At 45.6% G+C, this 25,157-nt stretch overlaps 3 protein-coding genes and 1 long non-coding RNA gene across 8 annotated transcripts; 2 read left to right on the forward strand and 2 right to left on the reverse strand.

The window, feature by feature from the left end:
* The first annotated feature begins 22 nt into the window (after positions 1 to 22).
* Positions 23 to 2,656, forward strand: nup88 (nucleoporin 88). The gene has a single exon (XM_056374445.1). The coding sequence runs from the start codon at positions 61 to 63 to the stop codon at positions 2,218 to 2,220; it is 2,160 nt and encodes a 719-aa protein (XP_056230420.1). The 5' UTR covers positions 23 to 60; the 3' UTR covers positions 2,221 to 2,656.
* Positions 2,657 to 4,722: 2,066 nt separating this feature from the next.
* LOC130167397 (uncharacterized) lies at positions 4,723 to 12,451 on the forward strand. The gene is made up of 3 exons (XR_008827289.1): positions 4,723 to 4,770; positions 8,320 to 8,502; positions 11,447 to 12,451. It is a non-coding gene; the product is annotated as an uncharacterized LOC130167397 (long non-coding RNA).
* Positions 4,967 to 11,513, reverse strand: ehd2b (EH-domain containing 2b). Of its 2 annotated transcripts, none has more exons than XM_056373553.1 (7): positions 11,379 to 11,513; positions 9,788 to 10,261; positions 9,503 to 9,679; positions 8,360 to 8,457; positions 6,827 to 7,239; positions 6,540 to 6,704; positions 4,967 to 6,384 (listed from the first exon to the last, which is right to left on the reverse strand). In XM_056373553.1, the coding sequence occupies exons 2-7, from the start codon at positions 10,006 to 10,008 to the stop codon at positions 5,836 to 5,838; spliced, it is 1,623 nt and encodes a 540-aa protein (XP_056229528.1). In that variant the 5' UTR covers positions 10,009 to 10,261; positions 11,379 to 11,513; the 3' UTR covers positions 4,967 to 5,835. The 2 variants fall into 2 exon arrangements, with proteins under 2 accessions (XP_056229528.1, XP_056229527.1); XM_056373552.1 differs by having other exon boundaries at positions 8,342 to 8,457.
* Positions 12,341 to 25,048, reverse strand: bicra (BRD4 interacting chromatin remodeling complex associated protein). Of its 4 annotated transcripts, XM_056373548.1 has the most exons (15): positions 25,007 to 25,048; positions 22,998 to 23,043; positions 22,851 to 22,896; positions 22,233 to 22,298; positions 19,882 to 21,969; positions 19,506 to 19,694; positions 17,466 to 18,092; positions 16,982 to 17,174; positions 16,786 to 16,883; positions 16,495 to 16,629; positions 16,335 to 16,384; positions 16,097 to 16,245; positions 15,902 to 15,996; positions 15,698 to 15,803; positions 12,341 to 15,591 (listed from the first exon to the last, which is right to left on the reverse strand). In XM_056373548.1, exons 2-15 carry the CDS (start codon positions 23,036 to 23,038, stop codon positions 13,718 to 13,720), a joined length of 5,757 nt encoding a protein of 1,918 aa, XP_056229523.1. In that variant the 5' UTR covers positions 23,039 to 23,043; positions 25,007 to 25,048; the 3' UTR covers positions 12,341 to 13,717. The 4 variants fall into 4 exon arrangements, with proteins under 4 accessions (XP_056229523.1, XP_056229525.1, XP_056229524.1 ...); XM_056373550.1 differs by lacking the exon at positions 22,233 to 22,298; XM_056373549.1 differs by lacking the exon at positions 25,007 to 25,048 and having other exon boundaries at positions 15,698 to 15,800.
* Positions 25,049 to 25,157: the final 109 nt, after the last annotated feature.

Here is a 25,157-nt window from a genome sequence, read left to right on the forward strand (position 1 = left end):
GTCGTGAATAACTCGTGTTGCCATGGATCGTTTTCCCTCTGCAACAGACGGCGGATCAAGATGGCGGCATTCGGCGCGGAGCGGTGGCTGAATGACTTACCAAACCATACCATCTTCAAAAAGATACGAGAGAAGTTGGATTCCGAACACAACACAAATGAAAGTGGGGTCGCTAAAAACCTCACCTTTTGTTTGGGCGGGGACTTTTTCTTGTGGGACGACGCAGACCGCGTGTTTTACACGACCAACCTGAGACAGTTGAACTCAGATGAGAGTCGCAGCAGCGGGAACTATCAAACGTTGCTGTGCATCAACCCTCCTCTCTTCGAGGTTTGCCAGGTCTTGCTAAGTCCAACGCAACACCACGTCGCGCTTGTGGGGCAGCGGGGTGTCTCTGTGCTGGAGCTTCCTCAGCGGTGGGGCAAGAGGTCCGAATTCGAGGGTGGACGGAGCGAAATCAACTGCAGGACCATCCCGGTTGCGGAGCGTTTCTTCACCAGCTCACCGTCGGTGAATCTGCGGCACGCGGCTTGGTACCCCAGCGAGACCGATGAGCCCCACCTGGTGCTACTCACATCTGACAACACCATCAGGTTTTACGGCTTAAAGTCATCCCAAACCCCGGCCAAAATCCTGCCTGTGTCGCAGTCGGAAGATGACAGCAGTGTCCATCCTCCAGTCTGCTCCTATGCAGCATCTCTAGGCGAGATAGCAGTGGCGTTTGACTTCGGGCCGGTTTCGTCCCCCCCTCGGCAGCTGGCAGCACAGTGCTCCAAAGATCAGCTGGTCTATCCTCTGTACATCCTCTACGAAAATGGGGAGACCTATGTGAGCTACACGAGCCAGGCAAATGGTGTGAGTCTAAGTAAACCAGTTGGACCCCTCCCCATGTATCCTGCAGCAGAGGACAACTATGGTTATGATGCTTGTGCCATTCTCTGCCTGCCATGTGTGCCCAGTATCCTGGTCATTGCCACAGAAACAGGCACACTGTATCACTGTGTGGTGCTGGAGTCTGAAGAAGAGGAGGAGACGGGGACAGTAGAAAAATGGATCCGAGGCACAGAGTCAGTGCCAGCTCTGTATGTTTTTGAGTGTGTTGAGCTAGAGCTCACCCTCAAAGTAGCCACAGGAGAGGACGAGGAGCCTCAAGAGTTTGATTTCACCTGCCCAATCAGACTGCACAGAGATCCCCTGTGCCAGCACAGGTATCATTGCACCCACGAAGCAGGAGTGCACAGTGTGGGGTTAATCTGGGTCAACAAACTGCAGAAGTTCCTCCAGTCAAATGAGGAGGATAAGGACAGTCTCCAGGAGCTGGCTGCTGAGAAGCGCTGTATTGTAGAGCACATTCTTTGTACCAGACCACTCCTAACCAGTCAGTCAGCTCCGGTTCGTGGCTTTTTGATTGTGTCCGATCTTTCCTTGGGTGCCACCATGATCTGCATCACCACAACCTACGAGTGCATCCTGTTGCCCCTGCTGAGCTCTATTCGCCCTCCCTCACCACCCCTGCTCTGCTCCCATCCAGGTCCAGGCTCTGCTAGCTCCCCTCTACGTGGGTTGGCCAATGACTCCTTTGAGCAGCACATCCGCAACATCCTGGCACGTAGCTCCACCAATCCTCTTGTACTTAAGGCTGGGGACAAGGACACATCACCACCCCCTCCAGAGTGTCTGCAACTCCTCAGCAGAGCCACACAGGTCTTCCGTGAGGAGTACATTCTCAAGCAGGACATGGCCCGTGAAGAGATGCAGAGAAGGGTAAAGCTCCTGACAGGCCAGAAGAACAAGCAGCTGGAAGAGCTGACTCTGTGCAGGGAGGAGAGGAAGAGTCTGAGAGAGGCAGCAGAGAGGTTGGCCGATAAGTACGAAGATGCAAAGTATCGCCAGGAAACCATTATGAACAGGGTTAAAAAAGTGCTGGGCAGTTTGCAAAGCCAACTGCCGATACTGTCAAACAGTGAAAAGGATATGAAGAAGGAGCTGCAGACCATCAACGATCAACTGAAACACCTGGACAACTGCATCAAACAGGTGAACATGAAGATGGACTACCAGAAGACACAAGTGGACAAGGATGTGCCTGCAGCCAGGACAACAGTCTCACTCAACGCCCACCAGAAGAAAGTTGTTCAGGATGTCCTTAGAGAACAGGGACAGCAAATCGGTGACATGATGAAGCAGATAAAAGACATCAAAAACCATTTCAGTTTCTAAGGACTTGTACAAAACAACAGGGGAAAATGTTTTCAAATGCTCTTGTCAATACAGTCAGTCATCAAATCTGCCTTTTTGTGATGTTTGTTGAGAAGCTGGAATCAGAGCTTTATTTCCCAGTACATGTGCCATGTGTGGAATGGGTATTTGAATTGAGAGATTTTTATATACTGATATAGCTTTACATTTCTTACCATATATTGTTTGTCTCTTAATAGGGATAAAATAGTTTTGCTTTTGAGTGTTGCAACATTTTGCATAATTTTACATCAATGTTTCTAAATGTAAAGGTTTGAGTCGGTGATTTAGTCAGAGCAGAATACGTCATGTATGGTCAGGTAAAGTGGGATATATTTTGAGCTAAGCTTACCAAGCTGTTTTCAACATGATTTGTTCACTTTTTGGATAAGTAATAAACTGTAACTTTCTCTCATAACTGACTTTATTTGTCATTTGTGACCAATTACATTATTAATATTGTACAAGATCTTTGATAAGTGAAATTACAAGTGAATTGATTAATTAATATTGAGTTAAGAGGTTTAGACTAAAATAAAAATACTAAACAAAAGTACTGAATTATATATTTAAAAAAGAAAGGATAGGTTCACAAATTAGTTAATTTCCATAAGTAAATTGAAAGTATTTGGTCATCGTATTCATTCCCTCTGTCCATACTGGCCATCAAGGGATCACTTCTTAATGCAACTCCAAAAGAGATGGTGGTTAAATTCACAATCCTTGTTACATCCAGCTGTGTATTATATATACATAATTGGGTTCAGCTGAAGGTTTTGTGTAGCTTCAGCAGTCTGTAAGATACCCTCTTGATTTGATTAACTCTGCTGATGCCTCTTTTTAGGTTTGGCTGAACTTTGACATGTTTTGCACTAAAGGTTTGAGATTTTGACCTAAATCAGGGTTTGCTTCAGGGCCAGTATGGACAGGTGGAACAATTACAGCGACCAGTAACTCTGACAACACACACTCAGTTGGCCATTTATTAGGTACACCTAGCTAAAACTAATACAGCCCTACTATAAAATCTACTTTCATGAAGCTTAACATCAGTTTTTACTGAAGTTGTTTTAGAGGGGCGTTGATTCAACTTTATGGTGATTTTGAGCGCACCAGTTTGTGGCGCTGTTGAATTGTATTGCATTATGTGTACAGGTTTCTATTATTTTGTCCACCCCATTCATATGAGTGAGGGTAGGCTAAATATTAAACATCTCTATAATGTAATACAGCTCAACAACACCACACCCTCCAACATTATCATACAGTTGAATCAACACCGCTCTAAAACAGTGTAATAAAAAGTGAACATTATAACCTTGACTTGAAGATATGTGAACCTATCCTGTAACACACACAGCTGCATGCCTCCAGTCTGCCATCTACAGTTGGACACAGTGCTTTACAGTTTCAGTGTAGGGTTGTCAGGAATCCTGTATCCACCAGATGTCACCCCACTCCAGAGTTGATTACCTCAGTTTTTCCTCCACTGCAGGTTTGCTAGTGAGGAATTCCCCATGTAAACACTGAGTGACGTATACGGAGACCCCGGTTTCGTTGAGTAAGCCTCATTGTTGGGGATGTCTGTTGTTGGTGGGGGTCCTCTGCAAGTCTGTAAGTCTAACCCTGTTGCTGTGGCATCACTGTGTAGCTTGATTTGAACAACAAATGTTTGAAATGGTTTATGACTCAGCATAGCCTAATTATGTAACAGGCTGACATTGTTCAAACTGCTATGGGGATTTTTTATTCTGCTCTCTAAAATGGCGAACGGAATTACCAGCAATGACTTGAAAATATACAAGAAGTCAGCATTAGTTTATTTAAAATCAAGAAACTATATTTCGACATGAAGATTTCAGCTGTCCTCAGTGAATTTTGACACCATACTTGATTGTTTTCACATATTACCTCCCTCTTGCTCTCTCACACACAAATACACAGGAGAGGGTGTGGTGTACTGCAGTGCTAGCACAGGAACACTCCAAATAGGGGGCTGTTGTTAAAGTCTTTCATAAAGGTACAGTGTGTAGATCCTGTGCATAAGACTGAGGAACCTTAGCGGACCCTAGGAAAGGAGATATTAATAACTCTTGGGCCAGCCCACCACATTCTTCACATGTGAGTCACTGTAAGCCAGAGAGCCGGGAGGAAAGAGCTGGTTTGCCTCTGTTTCTCATTTGTGTTTCTTTCCATGGAGGAGTGGAACACGGAGGCGGGGAGGCCACCCCTTCTTTCGCAGATCTCGGAACCCTCATGTGAAACACACGCATCTCTACACGAGACACATATTTGTGCTCATACCACATAGTTTACACAGGGTAAAACCAAGAGGATGCACAGGCAGCCTAGTGAGAGTGTGAATGTTGAGCTAACCAGAGATGAGGGGGAATGAACTGTACTCAACTGTGTGTGTATGTGTGTTTATGTGTGTTCGAGAGGGAGGGAGGGAGAGAAATAGCTTCAGATGGTGGGAATGAGAGGGGAGAGAGCCTCGGAAAATGGTGGTATGGGGACTTGGCAGGGGAGAGGGTGAGTCACTGTTTATCTCGTCTGTCACTAAGAGACCAACTGAGCTTGATAGAAAAGAAAATCTTGTTAAAAGTGCCAAGTTAAATGCACCCAACTATTATTTCTGTACCATGTACTTTATGTTTAAGAACTTCAACAAAGTTTAAGAACTTCAACAAACTATTTCACTTACATAAGGGTCACAAAAGAGACGAGGCACAGTCAGGGCATTTTTATTTGGTTACAATAATAGTTAACATAAGAACATTTGGTGGAGCTGTGTACAGTAGTCAGTAATAAATCAATCATTCGATCTGGCTGAAAAGTTCATCTCAGCATGTAATGTTCTTTTATATAACTGAAGTCTTGCTCCTGCACATACAAAACAACAGAAACAATTACAAAAATAATATATAAAGTATGCACAAAAATGGTGGCACGTAAAGCATCAAAGTGAAATGCATTCAGGTTATTAGATTTGTGCTGCCAGTTTGAGTTGAAAATGCTATAAACAAATCATTTCTGCAAAATAATTTTGTAAATACATTTGTAGACGATAACGTCACTGGAATGGCCCAATCTGAAAATGGCGTAATCCTACAAATTATCACCAAGATAATACTGTGCCACCCCAGTCTAATCACTGGAGGAATGTTAAATTTAAAGATTAAATACAGTTTTTGCTCTGTATTCTGTGAAATATAAGCCAAATACTGCTCGCTTAGAGGGCGCCAGCCTTTATTTACTTCTGCTCAGCAAACACAAGTAGATATATTTTTAAAAGTTCATCATATAAAGCAAACTTTGAGGAGCCAAAGGGAAGAAGCAACCAGCCCAGTGTGACTTCTAAATACACAATCTTTGGCAGTAAGCCCTTGTTATAGTCTCAAAGGTAAGACTTGCACTTAAATACAGCATGTTCCATTGTACGAGACCAAAATCAGTCTCAGAAGAAAAGTTGAACACATTACATACAACATTTTGACATGGGTCTGGGGGAAGGGGGGGTGAGCAAATACAAACAGTAGCAGAAGTGTGACAGCCAATAGAGAATCGTCTCTCAGCTCCAGGGACTTTGTGACATGTTTATGCATCAGAACCCTTCTGCCTGCGTTTGGAGGGCGGGATCAGACGGTTGGGGAGCTCAGGTGGAAGACCGTGGCCCTCCAGCTTGACCTCAATCAGGTGGCTAGCCAGTGCAAATTCTTCATCATCCAGCATGCCATCACGGTCCACATCTGACAGCTTCCAGATGCGACCCAGCACCGAGTTGGGCAGGCGGGAGCTCACCATCCAGTCCTTAGCCTTATTGCCGCTCAGTTTCCCCTCATTGGGAGCGAGGTTATAGAAGATCTCATCATATTTGGGCTTGTCTTTGGTCACCACCCAGTCCTCCTCCTCCTCTGGTCCCTCTCCGTTCTCCTCAGTGAAGGGGTCGCCCTCAGAGAACGGTCCACCGCGGGTCCCCAGGAAGGCTCCACCCTGCACGCCTAGTTGCTCACCTGCCTCCAGCTCCTCCTGTCGCAGGAGGGGCATTAGTTTGGCAATGTCAGCGGAGAGCAACTCATCCAGGGCTGCCATCAGATTAGGCTTCAAGGTTTTGAATTTGGTGAAATCGTGAACCATCAGTTGCTCCTTAGAAAAGGGAATGACAAAAATGCGTTAGTTAGAAGATTTTGCGTTTTTTCTTTCTAAATATAACTAAACAGTTTTTGGAGTAATTCAAAAGAAGGCTTCACATTTGCCTCTCAGATGTACCCATTAGTGAAAACCAACAGACTCAGACTGACCTGCATCTTGGCACAATCTGGGAAGTCTCCAGCAGAAATGTTGTGCTGCAGCTGGATCTTGGAGAAAATAACTGGCAGCTGGTAGATCAGATTCTTCTTTTTATTGTCCTTTCTGAAGACAGAAGGCATCTCCTGCTTCAGATAGCTGATGATGTGGGCGTGGACCTGGGAATAAGAGAGGCATAGCAAAGGTTACTTCCACCAATCTTTTAACACTTCTAACATAAATATAATGCAGTAATGTCAATGCATCAGTAATCATTTAATGAACACTAAAAAACACACACCCTAACCAGACGTGCCCTCTTGACCAGGTCGTTGAGCTTGCGTAAAGCTGCATTGCGAGGGAGGTTTTGGATGTCAGCGAACAGATCCTCCTCCTCCAGCTCAAACAGCTTACGGTTGTCTGTAACCATCAGTGGCTCTGACCAGAAGGAGCCGATGTAGACGCGCAGAACCTCTGGGGTGCCAAACACCTTCCCCAGGGACCACATGAGTGCACCGTACACCCGCATCAGCTGCTGGGTGCCCACCATGTCTGCCTTGTTGAGCACCACGCGCAGCTTGTCCTCGTTGCCCTTCAGGGCACCGATGGCCTCGGAGAACTCATCGGATATCTCCAGTTTATGGGCATCAAACAGCAGGATGATGCGGTCCACGCGTTCAGCAAACCAGCGCAGCACAGCTGGGAAGTCATAACCTGTTTGAATATAAAAAGGAAAATAAAACAGTATAAAAATCTGAGTCTATCATTATGTGCAAAAAAATCTGGGGCCAGGAGAGAGTAGAAGGTCGACACAGACACAAACCCGTCACACCCTATTCTTATATGTATGTGTCAAACCCACTATAACTGTACATTCAGACACCCTCACTTTTTGTAAGATACCACGTTGTAAAAGCAATTCTTTGACTTTTAACATCAAAATTTCTAACTAACTATGTGATTTCTTCATCTGTATCAACATAATCATACTAATAGGTTCAGTTCACCCAACTTACAAAAAAACATTTGATTATATACCTCCTGTGGTATAGCCACAAAGGTGGTTTTAGGTTTTGTTCTCCTAGGATTTCAGATAACCATCACTGAATTTTCTTTCAATGGACTACTGTTTGTGGTGCACATATATTCATAGTTAAAGAAATCATCAGCACTGTCTTTTCAAAAACAATGTTAGTTACTCTGGATAACCCACAAACTTCACTTGGAACTATTTCTTATCAAAGAAATAGCTCGGATTAGCCAGAGAAACTGGGACACTGTTTCTGGAAAGACATTGATGTAGAATTTTTTTTTTTATTCCTGTGAGAACCACAAACAACATTCCTTTCACCTCCATTGTACTGGGGCAGGGAGGAAGAAATCTCAGATGGATATTTCAAAACCAAAACTATCTGCATGGCTGATACCGCTGGTGATAAGTGAGGAAATGTGTTTTTCATAATGTGGATGCACTCACCATTTCAAGTTGTTAGTTGCTCATGCAGATTGACTTGAATAATGGGTTACTTGAAGCGTGGATGAATAGAAAAGTGGAAGACCTACAGTGAGATGACGAAGATAGCTATTTCTCTCTAGTATATTCCTCCAGATGTTTTTGTCTGTACTACCCCTGTTCCTGATTAGGATTTTATGGCTGCTCAGTACACTGTTGAGAAGTTTTCTTGCCCCGCTGCCAAGTGTTATTGTGACAGAGCAAACTAGTCCCATGAGTTATCCAGGCGTGCCAAGGAGATGAGTTTGTGAGATGACGCTCAGGGATGTGTGTCTCTGCAGGCCCCCCATGCCCTCTCCTCACCTTTGCTACCTCCCTCACCTCGGCTCACTCTCTGCTTTGCCCCGGACAGGATCCCCGGTGAGTCAATAATGCTGATACTCTCCAGGACCTGGTTGGGCATCTGGGCACACTGGAACCTGGTATTATCATCAGTAGACAGGAGAAAACTCACATAAATGATGGTAAGACACAAGTTCACAGAGGTCATTTTAGTTTGAAACATTGTCGGTGTCAATGAAAAGAATCTAAATCATGTGAAAAATGGTTAACTCTTTATCAAAGAGGCCAATGTTATCTAAAGAGCAGATTGGAAGCTGCCCTCTTCAGACCTCCCACCCCTCCCTCTGCAGGCCATTGTGTGCAAGCAGGCCTCTCATTGCTGTGGGCTTCCTGAAGGAAAATGACCACTACTGCCAGAATCAAACAATAAGGCCTGCTAACGATGTGTGGCTTAGAACAACAACACCACTTCCTGTAGCTTATGAGCTTAACGAGCCCACCGGCTCCCCGAACAGGAAGTCAAAGCAAAAGGAGCAACGCAAATACATTCACAAACACACCCTGCAGAGGGAGAGAGGGACCCTGCTGGAAAACTGGCATCTGAACTCCATGTTTGGAGCCCCATTAACAGGAGTACTGTATGTTCCTGCCACTTCTGGCCTTCACGTCCATCCTCCGAGTAGCTAAAAGGGCTTTATTGTAAGATGTGACTTTCTTGGTTCACAACAGTGGAAAAACATACACAGAAATCTGGCAGCCAGCACAGTAACCTTGAGTGTGAAGATTTCTCTTACAGCTTCCCTAAAGCCTCACAATGTCTGTGACTCTATTTGTTTGTCTTCACCCTGAGGGGCTGTGGAGCCCTCTGACCTTGCTTTTGAACTTGCGTAGATTGCTGTTCCTGTCTGAGCACATTTGCTTTCATCAGCCTCTCGGGTGATATCGCTCCCTTTCTCCGTTTTTCCACAAATAAGGCAAGTGCCTCCCTGCTCTGAAATTTGGCACAAGGACTTGAAATTCCAAAGACCTAAAAAAAAAATTGCTGTTATCTCTCCTTCCCTGTTTTCCCCCCTCGGACTCTCTCGTGGAGCCTGTGCATTACATGCTGATATAAAGTATATATCTGGCTCCCTTGGTGGAAATCGTTACACAACACACTGTGAATAAAATCCTTGCTCTCACCTGTTCAGGAAGGTATTTCCAAATGGGTTGAGTTTGCGGAAAGGCTTGTTAGGATCTACAATAAGGGCGTTTCCAGGGATGACTCCCTCCACCTCCCCATGCATGACAGCAGTGAAGCAGTCAGTGGTGGGTTCAGGTCCCACCCTGCTCCCAGGAATATCCTGCTCCAGTAGATACCTGTCAGTCACACACATAGCTTGTGATTTGTTTTTCACCAATGATACTTTGCAATCACACACAATTCAACAGTGAACAAATGTTTGATGCACAGCTGGAACGTCTTACTTGATGAACGTAGTCTTCCCTGTGGAGTACTGTCCCACCACCAGCACCATAGGCTTGTTATCAAAGTCTGCATCCTCCAGACTGGGAGAGTGGAAATCGTGGAAACCGTAGTACTGCTCCAGAGGCAGCAGCTTCTTTCGATACAGGGACTTGAGCCCTTCTGTAACAGTGCGGATCACCTCCGGCGCCTTCTTCACATTTTTTCGCCCCCAGCGTGACATGCTGATTGACTAATGAGATTGTGAGCTTCTTGTAAAAAATCAGTGTCAGAGTTGTGTCGGTTTTTTGGAGCTGTATTTCCTGGGGCTGAACCTTGGAAAACCTTCAGGTGTTTCCTGTATTTATGTGAACACTGCTCTCTTGTCCTTGGAGCCTCCTCTGCACACGTCGAGAGGAATGATAGGGCTGATGGTTTTGTTTGAAGTCCAGATCTTCCCCTTTGAAAACAGTTGCAACACTGACAACTTTTATTTCCTGGAACGAGGACAGAAAAGGAGACAGGCAGAGGTTAATCCAAATGAGATTAATCCAGGTGATAAAAAGTTTCTTGCTGTTCTTGTGCCCGGTGATCAAAGTCTGTCACAATTTAGAGTAAGGATGTGGAATCTGGAGTAAGTTTCAGCCCACCAGGAATCTGCCAAGCATTGTCAGTGCATGCCTGGAAAAAGCTGGTGTTCATGCTGGAAAACTTGCAAACCCAGCCCTGCACAGGCACAGCTCATTTCTTTACAGTGAAATGAGTAAGACATTCCTTTTATCCCCTGCAGTTCCTCTCAGTGGAACATGAAATGTGTGCACGGCTCAATTGTTCATGTAAGGAAAAGACCTCTTAAGGGTTAGTCTATACATGGAAAAACTAATTTAACCCATCTTTTTTTTTTTCCACTGTGGTCTCCATAAACACAAGCGCTGGATTAGGAACTGAAGGCACACCTCATTATGAGAAGACTAACACAAAAAGTAAGACACGCATCAGCAGATGGGAGCTCATCTGTGAAGAGCTTCTTTCTTTCAAATCCCATTTGAATTAGGATAAAAAAATATTTGCCTGGAGGAGACTAGGCAACACAGTACTGACATGTCACAAGACCAGTGAGGACAGAGTTCTTGTCAAAATGGCGAACCCTGGAGATTTACAGGAGGGACATTAAACGTGATTTGCCTGCCATTACACACTTCAAGTTCTGTGCCAGCCATGCTGTGTGAGTAAAAGTTGATCTACGGGGTTTGCGTGATACCTAAAGGTTTAGTTAAAGCTCTGAGATCAATTTCTAAAGTTAAAGGAGGGTGGAAAATGCCTTGTGGGTTTGTGTACCACAATTGCAACACCGTTTTGGAACAGAAAATGTACAATTTTAGCCTGCAGGAGCAACAAGAATCAGGGCAGTAATATCAAAATGAGACATGGAAAACATTTTCAAAAAGACTACTGAGGGTTTACAGTTTCCAAGTGCATTAATTCTTCATTTAAGTTTTGATCTTCGCACTTACCAAACACCATCAAGCCTTGGTTTCCTCTGCTGCAAAGTAAAAGTTCAAATGAAAGCAGACTGTTCAAGCCATATTCAAAGTTTAAAAAAAGAGTATTTACCAAGTTGTTGTGGAGAAAGCACGGCCTTCTTCAAGCACCTTGATCTCTCTTTCTCGCTCTCTCTCCAGGTTTGCCCTCTGGAGCTTGGAAAATATTTTGACTTGAGGAGACAAAAACAGTCAGTGTCTTCGAGGAGCTGCAGCTACATGTATGGGTGTACCTCTGACAGCAAATAGGAACCCTCAGCAGAGCGTCAACGCAGCGAGATTATAGAGGATCGTTCTTCCCCAGGGTTTAATGTACATCAGATGAGCTCCAGATCTGGCAAGGATCCTTACTCTGCTTGCGGAAAGAGCACAAAGCAAACCACACTGAGGCTAACTTTTCTCTCCCCTTGCTTCCTTCTGCTAGTTTAACGCACCTCCTCTTCCAGGGATGCCTGGCAACACAGTGGGCAGCACTAACACTCTGCTCAGGGCAGGGATGAGCTGGGCTGTGGCCAGAGGGTGTGGAGCTGGAGGAGTGGGGTTGTGAATAAATAATTTGGGTGGAGCTGTTTTTTTCCTTTTTTCTTTTTTAACATGGCATCGCCTCACAATGTCCTTATGCATATTTATAACGATAAACACACCCTCAGGCTGCACCACTCCAGTTGTGGCTTTTAACTTCTCCATGTATTTAAAATTTTTTTGATGAGTTTTTTTTCTCTCCTCAGCTTACTGTAACATGTCATACGTTTACAGATGTAACAGTTTTTCCCCTCCACAGTATAAACACTTTTGCTCCTCCCAAACTCTGTGAACCTTCCAGGCAATGAATCACACAAATAAGCTCTACTTTTCCACATCCATGCACCACCTGCTGGCTGTCTCATAGAGGACACGTCCCACTGTCGCCACCCCCCACCCCCTCCCACTACCATCATACAGTACTCCTCAGTCATCATTAGTCACTCAAAGGAATGTATCCAGAAGATCAGGAATCACTGAACAGCTGGACAAATGACTAGATGGCCTGCAATGTTTCATAAAAGAAGCAAGGTTTAATTTACAGTTTTACTAAATGTACATTTCTTTTTAAAAAGTGTCATTATACACAATAAATACAATACAAAATTAATCTGTAATACTATACTTCAAATTCTCTCACGGTCTTTTTGTACATTATTATTGTTCCTTTTTTTCCATTTCAATGCTTGTGCTTGTGTTTGAATTGTCCACCAGGCTTAAAAAAAGACAAAGAAAAGACAAAAAAAAAAGAAAAAGAAGAAAGAAACAAACACAAACACACACACACACGCGCACACACACACACGCACACGCACACACACGAGGCAGGGATACAGTTGCAGAAAACAAACAGACTGAGAACACAGAAAATCAACAGTTAAAACTGGCCTGCCCCCTGCTGACTAAAACGCACTATGTCCTAACCTGGCATCAAACGTAACAGGGGGTGGGGGGTGGGGCAGGTGTGTGTGGAGGCATTGTCTAAAAACAAGAACCTGGAAAATCATCTGACATCAGAAACAGAATATAACTGAATTTCATTACACGTTCATTTACATAAAACTTCACAATTATCCAAATTACTTTCTCAATATGTTTTTACTTTTAAAATGCATGTGGTGTCTATATGAAATGCAGGCATAATGGAGGATGAGGCTACTTGATTTTGCCAATTGAAGAGGAGTGTGACGACTGAGCGTCCCAGTTTATTTTACAGTCTAAAGAAATTTTATCTTGATAAAGAGGTGGCCTGTATCATTCTAGCATGTGCAGTTTGCATCAGGTGGGCAGCATTATCTGTGTGATAAGAGGATTCAATTTGGTTGGTAAAGGAAGACACTGTGTGTATTATGACCTTTTACAGCATTCTCGTTTGCCTCTCAGCTGCACGTAACCAAGTTAGAGAAGGTTGTTGTCTTCTGAACTGTTAAAACAAGCTGCCTGATGCTCATTGGGGCTGTTTAAACCAGGAGATGAACCGTTGTGGACTGGTGCTCAGGCCACATGAAAAGGAATGTATGAATGGTGGATGAGAAAAAGAAAAGGTGAAAAGTGAAAAAGGAAGAAAGAAAGAGAACAGCAACCTCTGACAATTTCTTCTTGTTTCTCGAGCTTGGCTGACAGAACACATACAAAACGGCAGGCATCTTCAAGTCTGCATCTAACAGAGACAGTTTTACCTTGGACCACACTCACACTTATTCCACCACAGGTCTACTTCAAGGCTGTAAATGACAAAGAAATGTCTGGACAATTCAAATGGACAAACAAAGCCAACACAGCTTGGCAGAGTAGTACAGTGATACTGTTTTCACAGTGCCCCCCCTTCCCCTGCCTCAAAATCTGTCTCTTAGTTCCCCCATGTCAGTCTGGCCTGGGGCTGAGGGGCTGTTATCTGCTTTGAGTCTGGGGCACCAGGCTGCCATTGTGGCCACGGCCACCGACCTGAGGGTGCTGGGCCAAGGAGGACGACGAGGAAGCAGAGGAGGGAGGTGGGACTGAGGGTCTGTGGGATGAAGCTGCCGAGCCCCCTGGGCGCTGGCTTTGGTGTTGGTGGGGCCTGCTGTTGCCCCCTTTAATGTGGTGCCCGCGGGCAGAGGGCTCCTGCTGCAGGTTTAGGATGCTGTCGATGGCGCACTGAAGGTGCTCGTTGAGAGAGTCATCCGGGGGGCTGCCGCTGGAGAAGCTGGCATTATCCATGTCGGGGGAGTCTGATTTGCAGCGTTTGGCAGGAAGTAAAGAGTCTCGTGTGAAGGAGGACTCTGGAGAGGGAGGCCCAGGGGCATGCTGGTCCATTCTGAAAGTCCCACCTACCCTATGTCTATTTTTTCCACCCGCCCTCTTGTATTTACTTACATCTGTCTCTTGGTCTGTGTGCTCCGCCACTCTCTCCTTTGCCCCTTCCTTGTCTAGGAGCTGTGGGAGATGATGGTGTTGTGTGGTTTTGATACCACGGTTGAACACCTCGTCCACTTCGTCCAGCCCCTGCATTGCACTCCCTAAACGGCCTGTTTCGTGGCTTGACTCTGTGTGAGTGTGCGAGGCCTCCCTGCCTCTTTTCTCCACCTTCACACTGGCTATCACTGTCCGCTCTGAGGGAGGAGATGAGGCCTCATGCCTGGGGGGTGACGGCGTGGGTCTGGGGTAGGACAAACTTTCATCTCCTCCCCCTGGGACACCAGGTCTGACCCGGGGACTAATGTTTTCCCGGTAGGTTTTTCGAAGGGGGAGGCGACAGGTTGTTGGCGAGGGATTGGCAGTGGAGGCAGGATTGTGTTTGACCCCACCCATACCATGATGATCCAACGTCCCATTCATTTGAGTGGAGGAGGCGGAGGAGGAGGACGACGACCAAGTATGAGAGGAAGAGGTAGAGGAAGATGGGGCTGCATTGGGAGGAACATTACCTCTCAGTGGCGGGTTACACTGAGTGGTTGCTATGGTGACTGATGAGGCAGAAGAAGCTGTGCATACGGGGGACTGAGTTCTGATGACTGTAGTGGGAGGAGTCGATAAAGGGTGGGACTTTGGATGTGGTACAGCAGCTTCAGGCTGAGGCTGAGGCTGAGTCTGAGACTGGGATATAGACTGGCTGCTCTGCTGAGGTTGAGGTGTGTGCACTGGGTCTAACGCAGTGTTATGAACCACCTTACTGAACCCCGTTTGATCCTGCTTGATCTTCAGCTTCAAGCCAATTCTCCTGCGAGCCTCGTAGGTCTTTATAGGTGGTTTGCTGGTTCTCTGTGGGAGAGCGTCGTCATCATCGGCTGCTTGAGAATTGAAGGACGAGGACGAGAAAGAGGAGGATGCTGCTGGAGCTCGACTGAAGGAGGAGCACTGGCTGGTGGGTTCGGCCACCGGCTTGCCCGCTGCGGCTGGAGGTGGTGGACAGCTGCTGGACCAAGACACAGAGGCTCCACCTCCACCCTGCTTTATTACCAGTTTGGTAGGAGGAAAGGGGGTAACAGAACTGGTGGCGGGAGGAGCAGGAGCAGGGGGAGGAGGAGCAGGCGCAGTAGCAGGGGCAGGGGCTGGAGCAGGAGCAGGAGCTGGAGCAGGAGCTGGAGCTGGAACTGGAACTTGGGCGGGTGCAGGTGGGGGGTTTGGGGTGATGTTTGGAAGAGGGGCTGGGGCAGGAGCAGCAGATGCTGGAGCAGGGGCAGCAGCAGCTACACCTCCACTCACTGAGGTGTGCTCAGCAGATGAGGATTTCTCTTGGGATGAAACCACACTCTCCAACATGCGCGCATTTGCTACAAACTCCTCTGCAATGAAACAAACACGATCATATCATTAGCATACACATGCTCACAAGCATACAATTTAGATGAAGACAACTACAACAATGTATGACAGACAGTGTTAGGGTACCTGGTCTCTCCTTGGCCAAAATCCTGTCCTGATTCAACGCAATCTTCTCCTCCTGAATGAACATCCGGTCAATCATCACCATCTCTGCCGAGGGGCCCAGTCTCTGCTCAGGTTGCAACGCCAAAAACCATCGGTTCAATATCAATTTAGGACAAAGAAGACAACAAGATGGTGTTTGGTGAGAATGCTGGTTTATAAACTTACTTTTGACTCCGCAAAGAGCAAGTGGCGATATTTATCCAGCATGGCCTGGGTCCTTTTCAGCAGCTGACAGGAGACCCTCTCAAATTCATCATCCACTGTGCACAAGAAAAACCAAAATGTTTATTAAGATCTTGAAATTGGGGGAAAGGTACTAAACAGCAATTTGCCTGCACTAGAGGATATGGAGTTGGTTACCTCTTTGATAGTCTTGAGAAGAGTTGGCAGTTCCCTGGTAGAGATGGTAAGGCAGCAGTCTGTGCAGTGTGTCCTCAAAAGAGTGGAAAGGAGCACTGTAGTTTGGGTGAAGCACTGAACCCTGCTGTTTCCTCAGCTGCTCTAGCATCCTGCAATGAGGCATGTACAAAGAAATACTTCTCTCAAAAACTGGGATTTGAGACAGTTAAAATAACCTTAAAATGCCTGTGGCACACACCTGGCTTCTTTGCTGGGCTCTGCGCTGAAAGGCATCTTCATTGTTGGTGTCTGTGATGTAAGTAAAAGATGAACAACAAGAATTAAAATCTTCAGACTGATGCTTAAACATTAGAGGCAGTTTTTTGGGACGTCACTATGATGACGTGAAACTACTTTACCTGAGTTTGTGCTGGAGCTGGGGGCTGTGGAGCAGGCATTTGAGTCAGACTAGCTCCTAACACCTGTATCTGCATTCCACCTTTCCCCAGAGTCATCCCTCCAACTGAGCTGATCACTCCTGGCTTTGGCTGAACCTGTGGGGAAATTTAGAAAGAAATTTAGAAAGTGACAAAATACATTAAAAAAAAATTCAGTGTTGAATTGTAGGAAAATGTAGAACAGCTAGAACACACCAACACACATTGCCCACCATCCAGTCCTTGGAGGAATTGGCTAGTAATGTTACTTACCTGTGCAGGCTGGGTAAGGCTGGCAGGAGTGACAGTCTGATTTACCATTGCTCCAGCTGGCCCTTGGGCTCCTGAGAATACCTGTAAGTCACTTGATGCTAAAATAAGAGGAAACAAATCATTACAAAGGGAAATATTTCAAGGTGTGTTCAGGGTACATGCCGTTTTGAATCATGAGCGGTAAATTGTGTCTAACCTGTAGCAGGGGTTTTGACAAGCACTGACGTCGGCTTCAGCACAGAGGGAAGCTGAGCAGGTGTACCAGTGCTGGCTGTTGATGTAATCGCGGCTTTATCAACAGGCACATCTTGTTGAGAACTGAACTGACTGGTGGCTTGAGGCTGAGGCTGAGCAGGCTGCTTGGCCTGGAGCAGGATGTTCTGCTGGACCTGAAAACACATCAAGACAATTTGCTTACATGTTTTTGTAAATATGGAGCTCTAGATGAACCAATTGTTTCCAACCAATTAATCGAAATATCATCCAAATCACAATATGGCCAGTTGCAATATCCAAACTGCAATTTACAGAGATTCAGCTGCTCAAGCATGGGGTGGGGTGAAAAAGTAGCACGTGAAGTCAAAATACATAAGATGGTTTAACTGGTGAGACCTCTGACTGCATGCAAAGTTCATAACAAGTTTTCATTTAGAGAATTTTGAGAGGAACTGGGACAATACCTGGTGCAGCTTATCCAGCAACTGTTTCTGCTGAGGTGAGGGCTGGGTGATGCCTGACAGGGTCTGAATTTGCGCTCCTACTAATTGCAGGTGGTGCTGCTGCTCTGCTGTCAGGCCCTGGATGGGAACCTGGGTTTTCACTACAGCTGTAGTAGAAGTGCTGACAGGAGATGCAGTGAACTGGTGCTGTGCAGGTGGTGCAGGAGGAGGCTTAGGTGACTGTGACACGGGAGGCATATCTTGTTGATAAGGGGCAGGCTGGGAGGCCGGCCGTGGCTGAGTCTGAAGCTGAACTTGAATGTGTGCCTGCTGGAGCTGTGTCTGCTGCGGCTGGCCTTGTGCAGCTGGTTGGGGAGATTCTGCAATTTGGTTATGGACAATAAAGAGTGGAGCGTGAGACGAGGGTGTGCAGGAGCGGGAGGGAGTTTGAGACTGAGGCTGAGGCTGAGAGGGAGGACGTGACTGCTGCTGATGGTGTGGTGACTGGATCTGCTGGCTCAGAGTGAGAGGAGACTGGGAAGGCTGGGGACTGTCTGCCACTGGGGGCGCTGTGGTGTGAGTGGTCAAGGCTGTTGAAGGTGACATGCCCTGGATCTTCAGAGGCTGCTGATGTCCACTGGTGGGTACCTGAAGAAGTGGATTCACAACACAATGATTTTCATATCCCTTTCAAGAATGTAAACAATATCTGAACACAGGAGGAAACGGGACATTAAGCACAAAAATCAAACACAAAAAGTTCTACATGCACTACTTCTACATTTCTAAATGCATGCAGTATCTACTAAATGTGATTCTAGTACGTGGTTCAAGGTTTGATGCTAGATACAAAATAGGGCTGGGCGATATGACTATATCACAATCTTAATTAGAACATCTTTTCACATCAGTATTTATTACGATATGCCAAATGTATGAATGATCATACGTAAAATACTTAAAGTGATGTTTACTACAGTGATGGCATTCCACTGTTATGCATTGCAGTAGACAAAACTCTTCACACATGCGGTTTAATCACACTCATATTGTAACAATGAGCAATTCCAATGAAAATCAATACACAAAAATATGGAATTATCGCCCAACCCCAATACAAAACTACACAAACATGGGTAAAACACCAAACAATACAAAAGCAAAGTGTTAGACTTTAAAATCAAGTAGATGCTGAAGTAAAAGTAATAGAAGCCCAATGATTTTTTTCTAGCTTTTGAGGAGGATTACACATAAAAGGGGAGCAATGATCATCTGGCGAGCCAAAAAGAAAAACAGTTGACAAAAGCAAGAAGTAAAGATCTGCGGGCCTGTGATGGTTAAGTAATAGGTGATCTGAACACTACAGGGACGGGAGTCAGGGGAGCATGTCATTTTGGTCTGGGAGTTATTACACTGGTCAGATTAAGGGTTACAAGGGGTAGTGGCACTGTAAGCACACAAGAGTCTAAATGAGATGTGCAGGGTTGAGAGGTGTGGATCGACTGATCAGTCATTGGTCAGTAATGTGGCAGATGAAGGTGAGTTGATCGAATTTGATTGAGCAAGGTGAGTTGACTGAATTAGTGTTAGTAAAAGGGTAAAGAAGATGCACCTAGCACCTTGGTAGCTCTTCTATTAAGCACGAGCATGGTTTTTGTATACTGTCACACAATACATAAAATGAATGAAAAAAAAAAAAAAAATTAGTGAAACAATTAACTTAATTTTAAAAAACTGGCACTTGATTACCAGTGCCAAATTCTATAGAGATGGATTAAGTTAAATATTAAAAATAGCACACTGGCTAAAACACAATAAATATGAACTAGTGGAATGATCATGCCTTTACATAAAATGAAGTGATGTTAGAAACACACACAAGCTGCAAGCGAATGAGTAATTTTTGCCATAAGGAATTGCACAGCAGCAGTGAGAGCAATGGAAGCAATGACTAATGCAGAAGAGAAGAATAGAGCAGTGATGGGGAAAGGTAAGATACCCTAACGTTGTGGCGGCAGCAGCAGCAAGTGGGTGGGGCTTAACATAAAGGGGCATTTCTACCTGCTTTACCACTGCTGTCATGTGGGAGGGGCCAGGGGAAGGACTGTGGCTCTGACCCACCCAAGAGTCAGTTAATTGGCTGTCATGGACAGCGGGGGCCAGAGCAGTGATGTTGTTGCTGCTGACGATTACAGACGCTGGTACGCCCACAGAGGGGGTTGACTCATTCTCTGTTTGGTGGTGCTGCTCCTGATAGGAGTACATTTACCATTTCAGGACGAGGGAGGGAAGGAGGAAGGGGATTGGAGGGAAGGGGGAGTAAAATAGTAAACCAAAGAGGTCAGACCAAGATATCACTCCGTGCATGTTATTTAATATTTAAGACAATGTTAACTATACACAATTAAAGCTAACGTGCAAAGAGTGGAACACTGACCTGTTGCAGGAACATCTGCAGAGACTCCTGGCTCAAGATCATGCTGGAGCCCTGGTTGGTGAGCAGTAACCTCCCTGGACTGTGCTGAGCCTGATGGGGGACCAGCCCCACTGCTGTGACAGAGGAAGAGGTGGACACAGACATGGACGGAGAAGAGGAGGGTACTGTAATAGCTGCGGACACAGAGGAAGCCGGTTGCATGGCGAGAATAGAGGACTGCGGCACATGCTGCTGAGTGGGATGAGCAGCCTGGTCTGTGGTGCTACCCAGCACAGTAACACACTCTCCAGGCTGGCTTTGAGCCATGGTTGCTGCTCCTGTGCTGCTGCTGCTGGGGACTCCACCTGGCTGAGGTTGCAGGGCTGGCTGAAGTGTGACTGCCGGGCTCAGCCCCTCCACCTGACTCAGCATGGTTAGGGAGTTCTGGATTGGCATACCCTGTATGACTGTCTGGGTATGACCTGAGACAGTGTGGGTCTGTGTCTGGCTTTGACTCTGAGCCAATGAGACAGGCATCTGAAAGAGGGTAGGTGTGCCCATCTGGCCAGGCTGGAGCTGAATGGGTCCAGAGAGGATGTGGGCAGCCCCAGGGTGGCCCTGTGAAGTCAACACCTGACCCAAGTTGATGTTCTGGTTCGCAGTTAAAATCTGGTTTGCAATGAGCTGTCCACCAGGGCCCTGGCTAGTTATGATGTGACCCCCAGGGTGCTGGGTCAGGATCTGCCCACCTGCCTGTAGAGGTGGCAGGAGAAACTGGTGATTTTGACCTTGCAGAACTGTCTGAGGGGGAATAACGATGCTGCCTGATTGGTTTAACAAGTGTACACTAAGGGGCTTGCCAGATGGTTGTGCTGCTTGTTGCTTGAATAGGGTCTGTTGAAACTGTGGGCCTTGTGTTGTAGCTTGAGTACTCAGGACAACGTTGGAGCCTGCCTTTCCTGTCAGGAAGGCTACATTCTGAGCAGCAGAAACTGGAAGTTGCTGCAGCCCTAGAGCCTTGTGGGCATCGTTTTGCAGGGGTTGGGGTGCTGGCTGTGGCTGCTGCTGCGGCTGCTGCTGTTTGAAGAGTTTCGTTTGGATGGCTCCCCCCTGAGGGGGTTTAGGCTGAATGGGTGTTGGTGTGCGCTGGATGATCACGTTCTGCATGATTTGGCCTTGAGTTTGCGTCTGAGCTCCAATTCCTGAACTTAGAGGGTTGCTGCCAAAGCCCACAAGCCCAGCAGGAGCCGTCATTGTAACGCCACTGCTGCTGTTTGTGCTGCTGACACAAACAGCCGGTCCATTTAAAGCTGGAGATCCCAAAGTGGCTTTGTTACCTTGGATCAGAAGTCCACCTCCTGAGCCTCCAAGCCCCGCCTGAGAACCAGCACCTGATACCTCTGGCCCAGACTGGTGCAGCTGGTAACCACCCATGGCTTTAGCCAGGATTGGCTGCCCAGACTGATTGATAGTCATGACTGTGGGCTGACCGACAACCTGAATCTGTCCGATACCCAAATGTCCAGACTGACTCCCATTAGGAAGAGCTTGGAGACTTGAAATGGGTTGAAGCGTCACATTTCCCAGGCCCACAGGCTGCATAAATGGCTGAACACTAATGGCCTTGTTCATGACCTGGGATTGGAGCTGAAGGCCCTGCTGAGCAAGCACTGACCCCAGCATGTCAGCTGTGGCATTGGGGGGAGTAGCAGTGGTGCTTGGGGCTGACCCAGGAAAAATTGCTGCTGTTCCCCCAACACCAACACCTATGCCTACACCAACAGCAGCGCCTCCAGCCCCAGAGAGGCTGGCATCAGGCAGTGTCTGAACAACCTGTGTAAGGCCTGGAATTCCAAAAGAGCCCAGGTCCAGCTCAGCCTCTGCCTCCTGTAAGCTTTGCTCTGTGATGTTGGCTTCAGCCAAGCTCTGCTGCAGGATGTCACACGGCTCGTGATTTGTCCCAATGCCATTGCTCCCACCTTCACCACCTGGGGATCCTCCCAAGATGTCTTCATCCTCCAAGAAGTCCAGGTCAACACTGACTCTGGGCAGGCCTGCCGGCTCACTGGCCGACAGCTGGACTGCAGGCTGGACCTCTGGAACATGGCCCTTAATGGAGAGGACAAAGAAGAGAAGTGAAGCGGGAGGATGGGTGAATGTTGATGGCTAGATCTAGAAGTGATGGTGAGGAGTGTAACAAAGTTAACTCAGAATTGCAGACATGAAAACCCCCAAAAAAACCTGTAGTCACGTCGCAGCAAATCAAAGCTTGTAGAGTGTAGGTATGTTAGTGGAAAGGAAGGGTATTTGGAGATGCATGCTACATAGATGGATAGAAAACAGAAGGAGGAGGATTGGGGGATTTTACTCACCCCAGTGGTAGAGAAGAACGAGCTGGAGGGGTCACTCGAACCATCCAAAAGGTCGTCAGTGTCCAACTACAGACACACCCACCCAGGATAGGATAGACAGAAACCAAAGGCACCCAAACCAGCAGGCAAAAGCCACCAGGACAGAGAAACATACAGACCATCAAACAGAGGAGAAGGGCAAGGAAAGGACAGAACACATTCCAGAGAACCAGATCGTAAAGAACCAGTGAAAAGATAGGCGACAGGGGGGCAAAATGACAGGAATAACAGAGTTGGGAAGTGTTAGTATTAGCATTTCTCATTTTTTAAATTAGCTTAATAAAAAGGGAAGGCAGGGAGAAACCATAAAAAGTGCAATCAAAAAAGCAAAGAAAACCATTAAGCAGAGAAAGCAGTATAAAAAAAAAAAAAAAAATGAAAGCAGTGGAGGGCGTGGGTTTCAGGGTACACCAATGTATAATCTGAAAGTGACTTAAACACGTAGTCACACAATCCCCAGCTAAAATGCGCACAACAAACACTCCTCATCACATCAATTACAAACCCATTTTTTTAAAAACTAATAATCAGAAGCCTAACAGATGCGACTTCTTGAACTTTTTTTTCTCTCTTACTCACATGGGTCTCAGATCCATGAAGAAAGTCATTGAGAGCTTCTGGGTCACTGCAGGAGAAAACAATGTGATTCACAACGGGGCGAAAGACACGACTGAACAGTTTGTTATAATATTAAACTGATCTAACACTTTTTCAATAATGACTTACCAAATTACATCTAGAAGGCACCTGCCGTCTTCATCATCCATGACAACTGTTAAAGATGAAAAAGGGTTTAAATTCCAGATTTATTTCATTATCAATACACTCATAAAAACAGCATTAACAACAATTTACTCGTTCCCCAAATGTATAATATTTTCAACTATGTAAACATAGTAACGCTTCTATTATATTGTTATTAGAACAATACCACAGTATGTGGTTTTTAGCTCCATATTTAGCGCTTTGGTTGTTTAGTGGGACAGAGGTTTGAGTGCTGAGTTATAATTACACTTTGACAGAAGTTATCTACATCTGATGATGCACAACTACAAAACTGTAAGATGTTTTTTTCAAATGCTGTTCTACATCAGTGTGGCAAGGAGTAATGTCATGTGGTTGTACATTTTTAACATTCAATAGTCAAAAATTAAAATGACGTTCGGTGAATTTTTTCAGCAAAGCTCATGAACAATATCATTATTGCACACTTTCAGCATTGATTAATCTGTATAGGAAATAAAGCTCTTTATGCTGTGTTGTTGTACTCCATACTGCAAGACAGAACCACAGAAAACCCTTTTAAAAAAATATATTGCTTTCAAATTGTTAGTCTGCATTTTTCAATCAGTCTAATTTATGTCGAAAATAACTTCATTAATTTGAATTAAGCATCTTAATGACTCAGATAGTAGAGGGCACGTTTGGTTAACTGCAACACCAGTCCTTAAACCACCTTCAAACTGTGTTTTTTATTTATTTTTAATTTTTTAATTTTTTTTATTGTTATAAAATAATTACTTTATGTAATAATTGTCTTTACAAATTCTGCCACAGATGAAATGTAGACACCTGAAGTTCTTTTGGTTAGTCTATATGTTTAAAAATCTTCCTCAAAAAAACAATGCCAAGAGTGAATGGATCTTTTTTTTTTAAATGTCCCCATGTTTTTCCACATTAAAACTATAAGTAATGACTCAAAACGTTACATCACCGAATGCTGTCAGACATATAGTTAGCTGTGAGTCTTGTGAGAATAAAGCAAGCACAGAAGCAACTATGAAAGGTTGATGCACTGGAGATCAAGCAGCAGATGTTTGCTTTACAACGAGAAACAGCGGATGGAAATAGACAACAAACTGAAAACGCGCGGTTTTCACAAAGCTTGGAAAGATTTCGAGTGCGGGCTGTAGCTGGATTCACCACAAGTCTCAACAACTGTGCACAACACTTTCAGTAACATAATCACAGCTAGTCGCCAAATAATGCAAGCGAACATATAACCGTGGTTACGACGGGGTAATATCCGCGGTTGCCGCTCTAAAAATGCAGCGGATCGTAGCCATTACTCGGTCAGAGCAGAGCCAGTGCGCAGGATATGAATGGGGACACTGCAAGCGGCTAGCTACATGCTAGCTGGTGTTTTCAAAGAGCCTTCCATGCATATTTTGCCGATTCGTTACAACACACCTTAATTAGCTACCATACGACTGTCTTAAGACTTTACTTTGATAAAACGCTTGATTTCAAAAACCCGTTTCACCTCTATTTCCAGCATTTTGATGCATCTGGGTTGAATTTCGTTAGCTTAGCTAGCTAGCCTGCTAAGCCAAGCAGCTATCAACAATATTCAGACGTACGGCTAGCTTGAGCCTTTGACATTCAAAACAAACCACCGACTGACACATTTTTAACACTCGTATCGTACAGCGGCACCTCGATTCAACCAAGAAAAGGCAGTATTGTTTGCTTTGAAGTGTAAACGCAATTGCGTGGCGAGCTATCTGTCTCCTCTTGCAAGCAAAATATGAGTTAATGTTGGAATACTCTTGGATGAGGGGGGTATGCTTGGGAATTCGGTGGAAAATGACTATGTTTGCCGGGTCGTGCAGTAGCGTGGCGTTTCGATTACGGTAGCGGTGCAGTTTGCGGGTTGTCCGCAGTGCATAAATACCGCAGGTTTGTTAGAGTTATTCGGATTAATTGAGAAAAATGCTGTTTTATAACAAACTCACCCGAGACGATAGAGGTGCAGGCAGCGCGGGGTCTCCAGGACAGCCTCGCACGGGCTGCTGTACAGGACCCAACTACAGGCAGGAAACAGCAGACTTCCGTTTTGCCTGATTGAAATCTGTGGCTCTTCTGTGCTCCTTATCGACATTCATT

Source organism: Seriola aureovittata, chromosome 4, assembly GCF_021018895.1.
Source record: "Seriola aureovittata isolate HTS-2021-v1 ecotype China chromosome 4, ASM2101889v1, whole genome shotgun sequence".
NCBI lineage: Eukaryota > Metazoa > Chordata > Actinopteri > Carangiformes > Carangidae > Seriola > Seriola aureovittata.

Bases quoted from the DNA above. Each gene is read 5' to 3' on its own strand.
- bicra (XM_056373548.1), bottom strand. From the start codon at position 23,038: ATGGATGATGAAGACGGCAGGTGCCTTCTAGATGTAATTTG. The intron at 15,997-16,096 runs GTAACCAACTCC...TCTTGTGCACAG, and splicing joins TTCTCAAGACTATCAAAGAG to TGGATGATGAATTTGAGAGG. The intron at 15,592-15,697 runs GTACCCTAACAC...GTTTCATTGCAG, and splicing joins TTTGGCCAAGGAGAGACCAG to AGGAGTTTGTAGCAAATGCG.
- nup88 (XM_056374445.1), top strand. From the start codon at position 61: ATGGCGGCATTCGGCGCGGAGCGGTGGCTGAATGACTTACCAAACCAT.
- ehd2b (XM_056373552.1), bottom strand. From the start codon at position 10,008: ATGTCACGCTGGGGGCGAAAAAATGTGAAGAAGGCGCCGGAGGTGATC. The intron at 9,680-9,787 runs GTAAGACGTTCC...TGTGACTGACAG, and splicing joins GGGAAGACTACGTTCATCAA to GTATCTACTGGAGCAGGATA. The intron at 6,385-6,539 runs GTCAGTCTGAGT...CCCTTTTCTAAG, and splicing joins CAGATTGTGCCAAGATGCAG to GAGCAACTGATGGTTCACGA.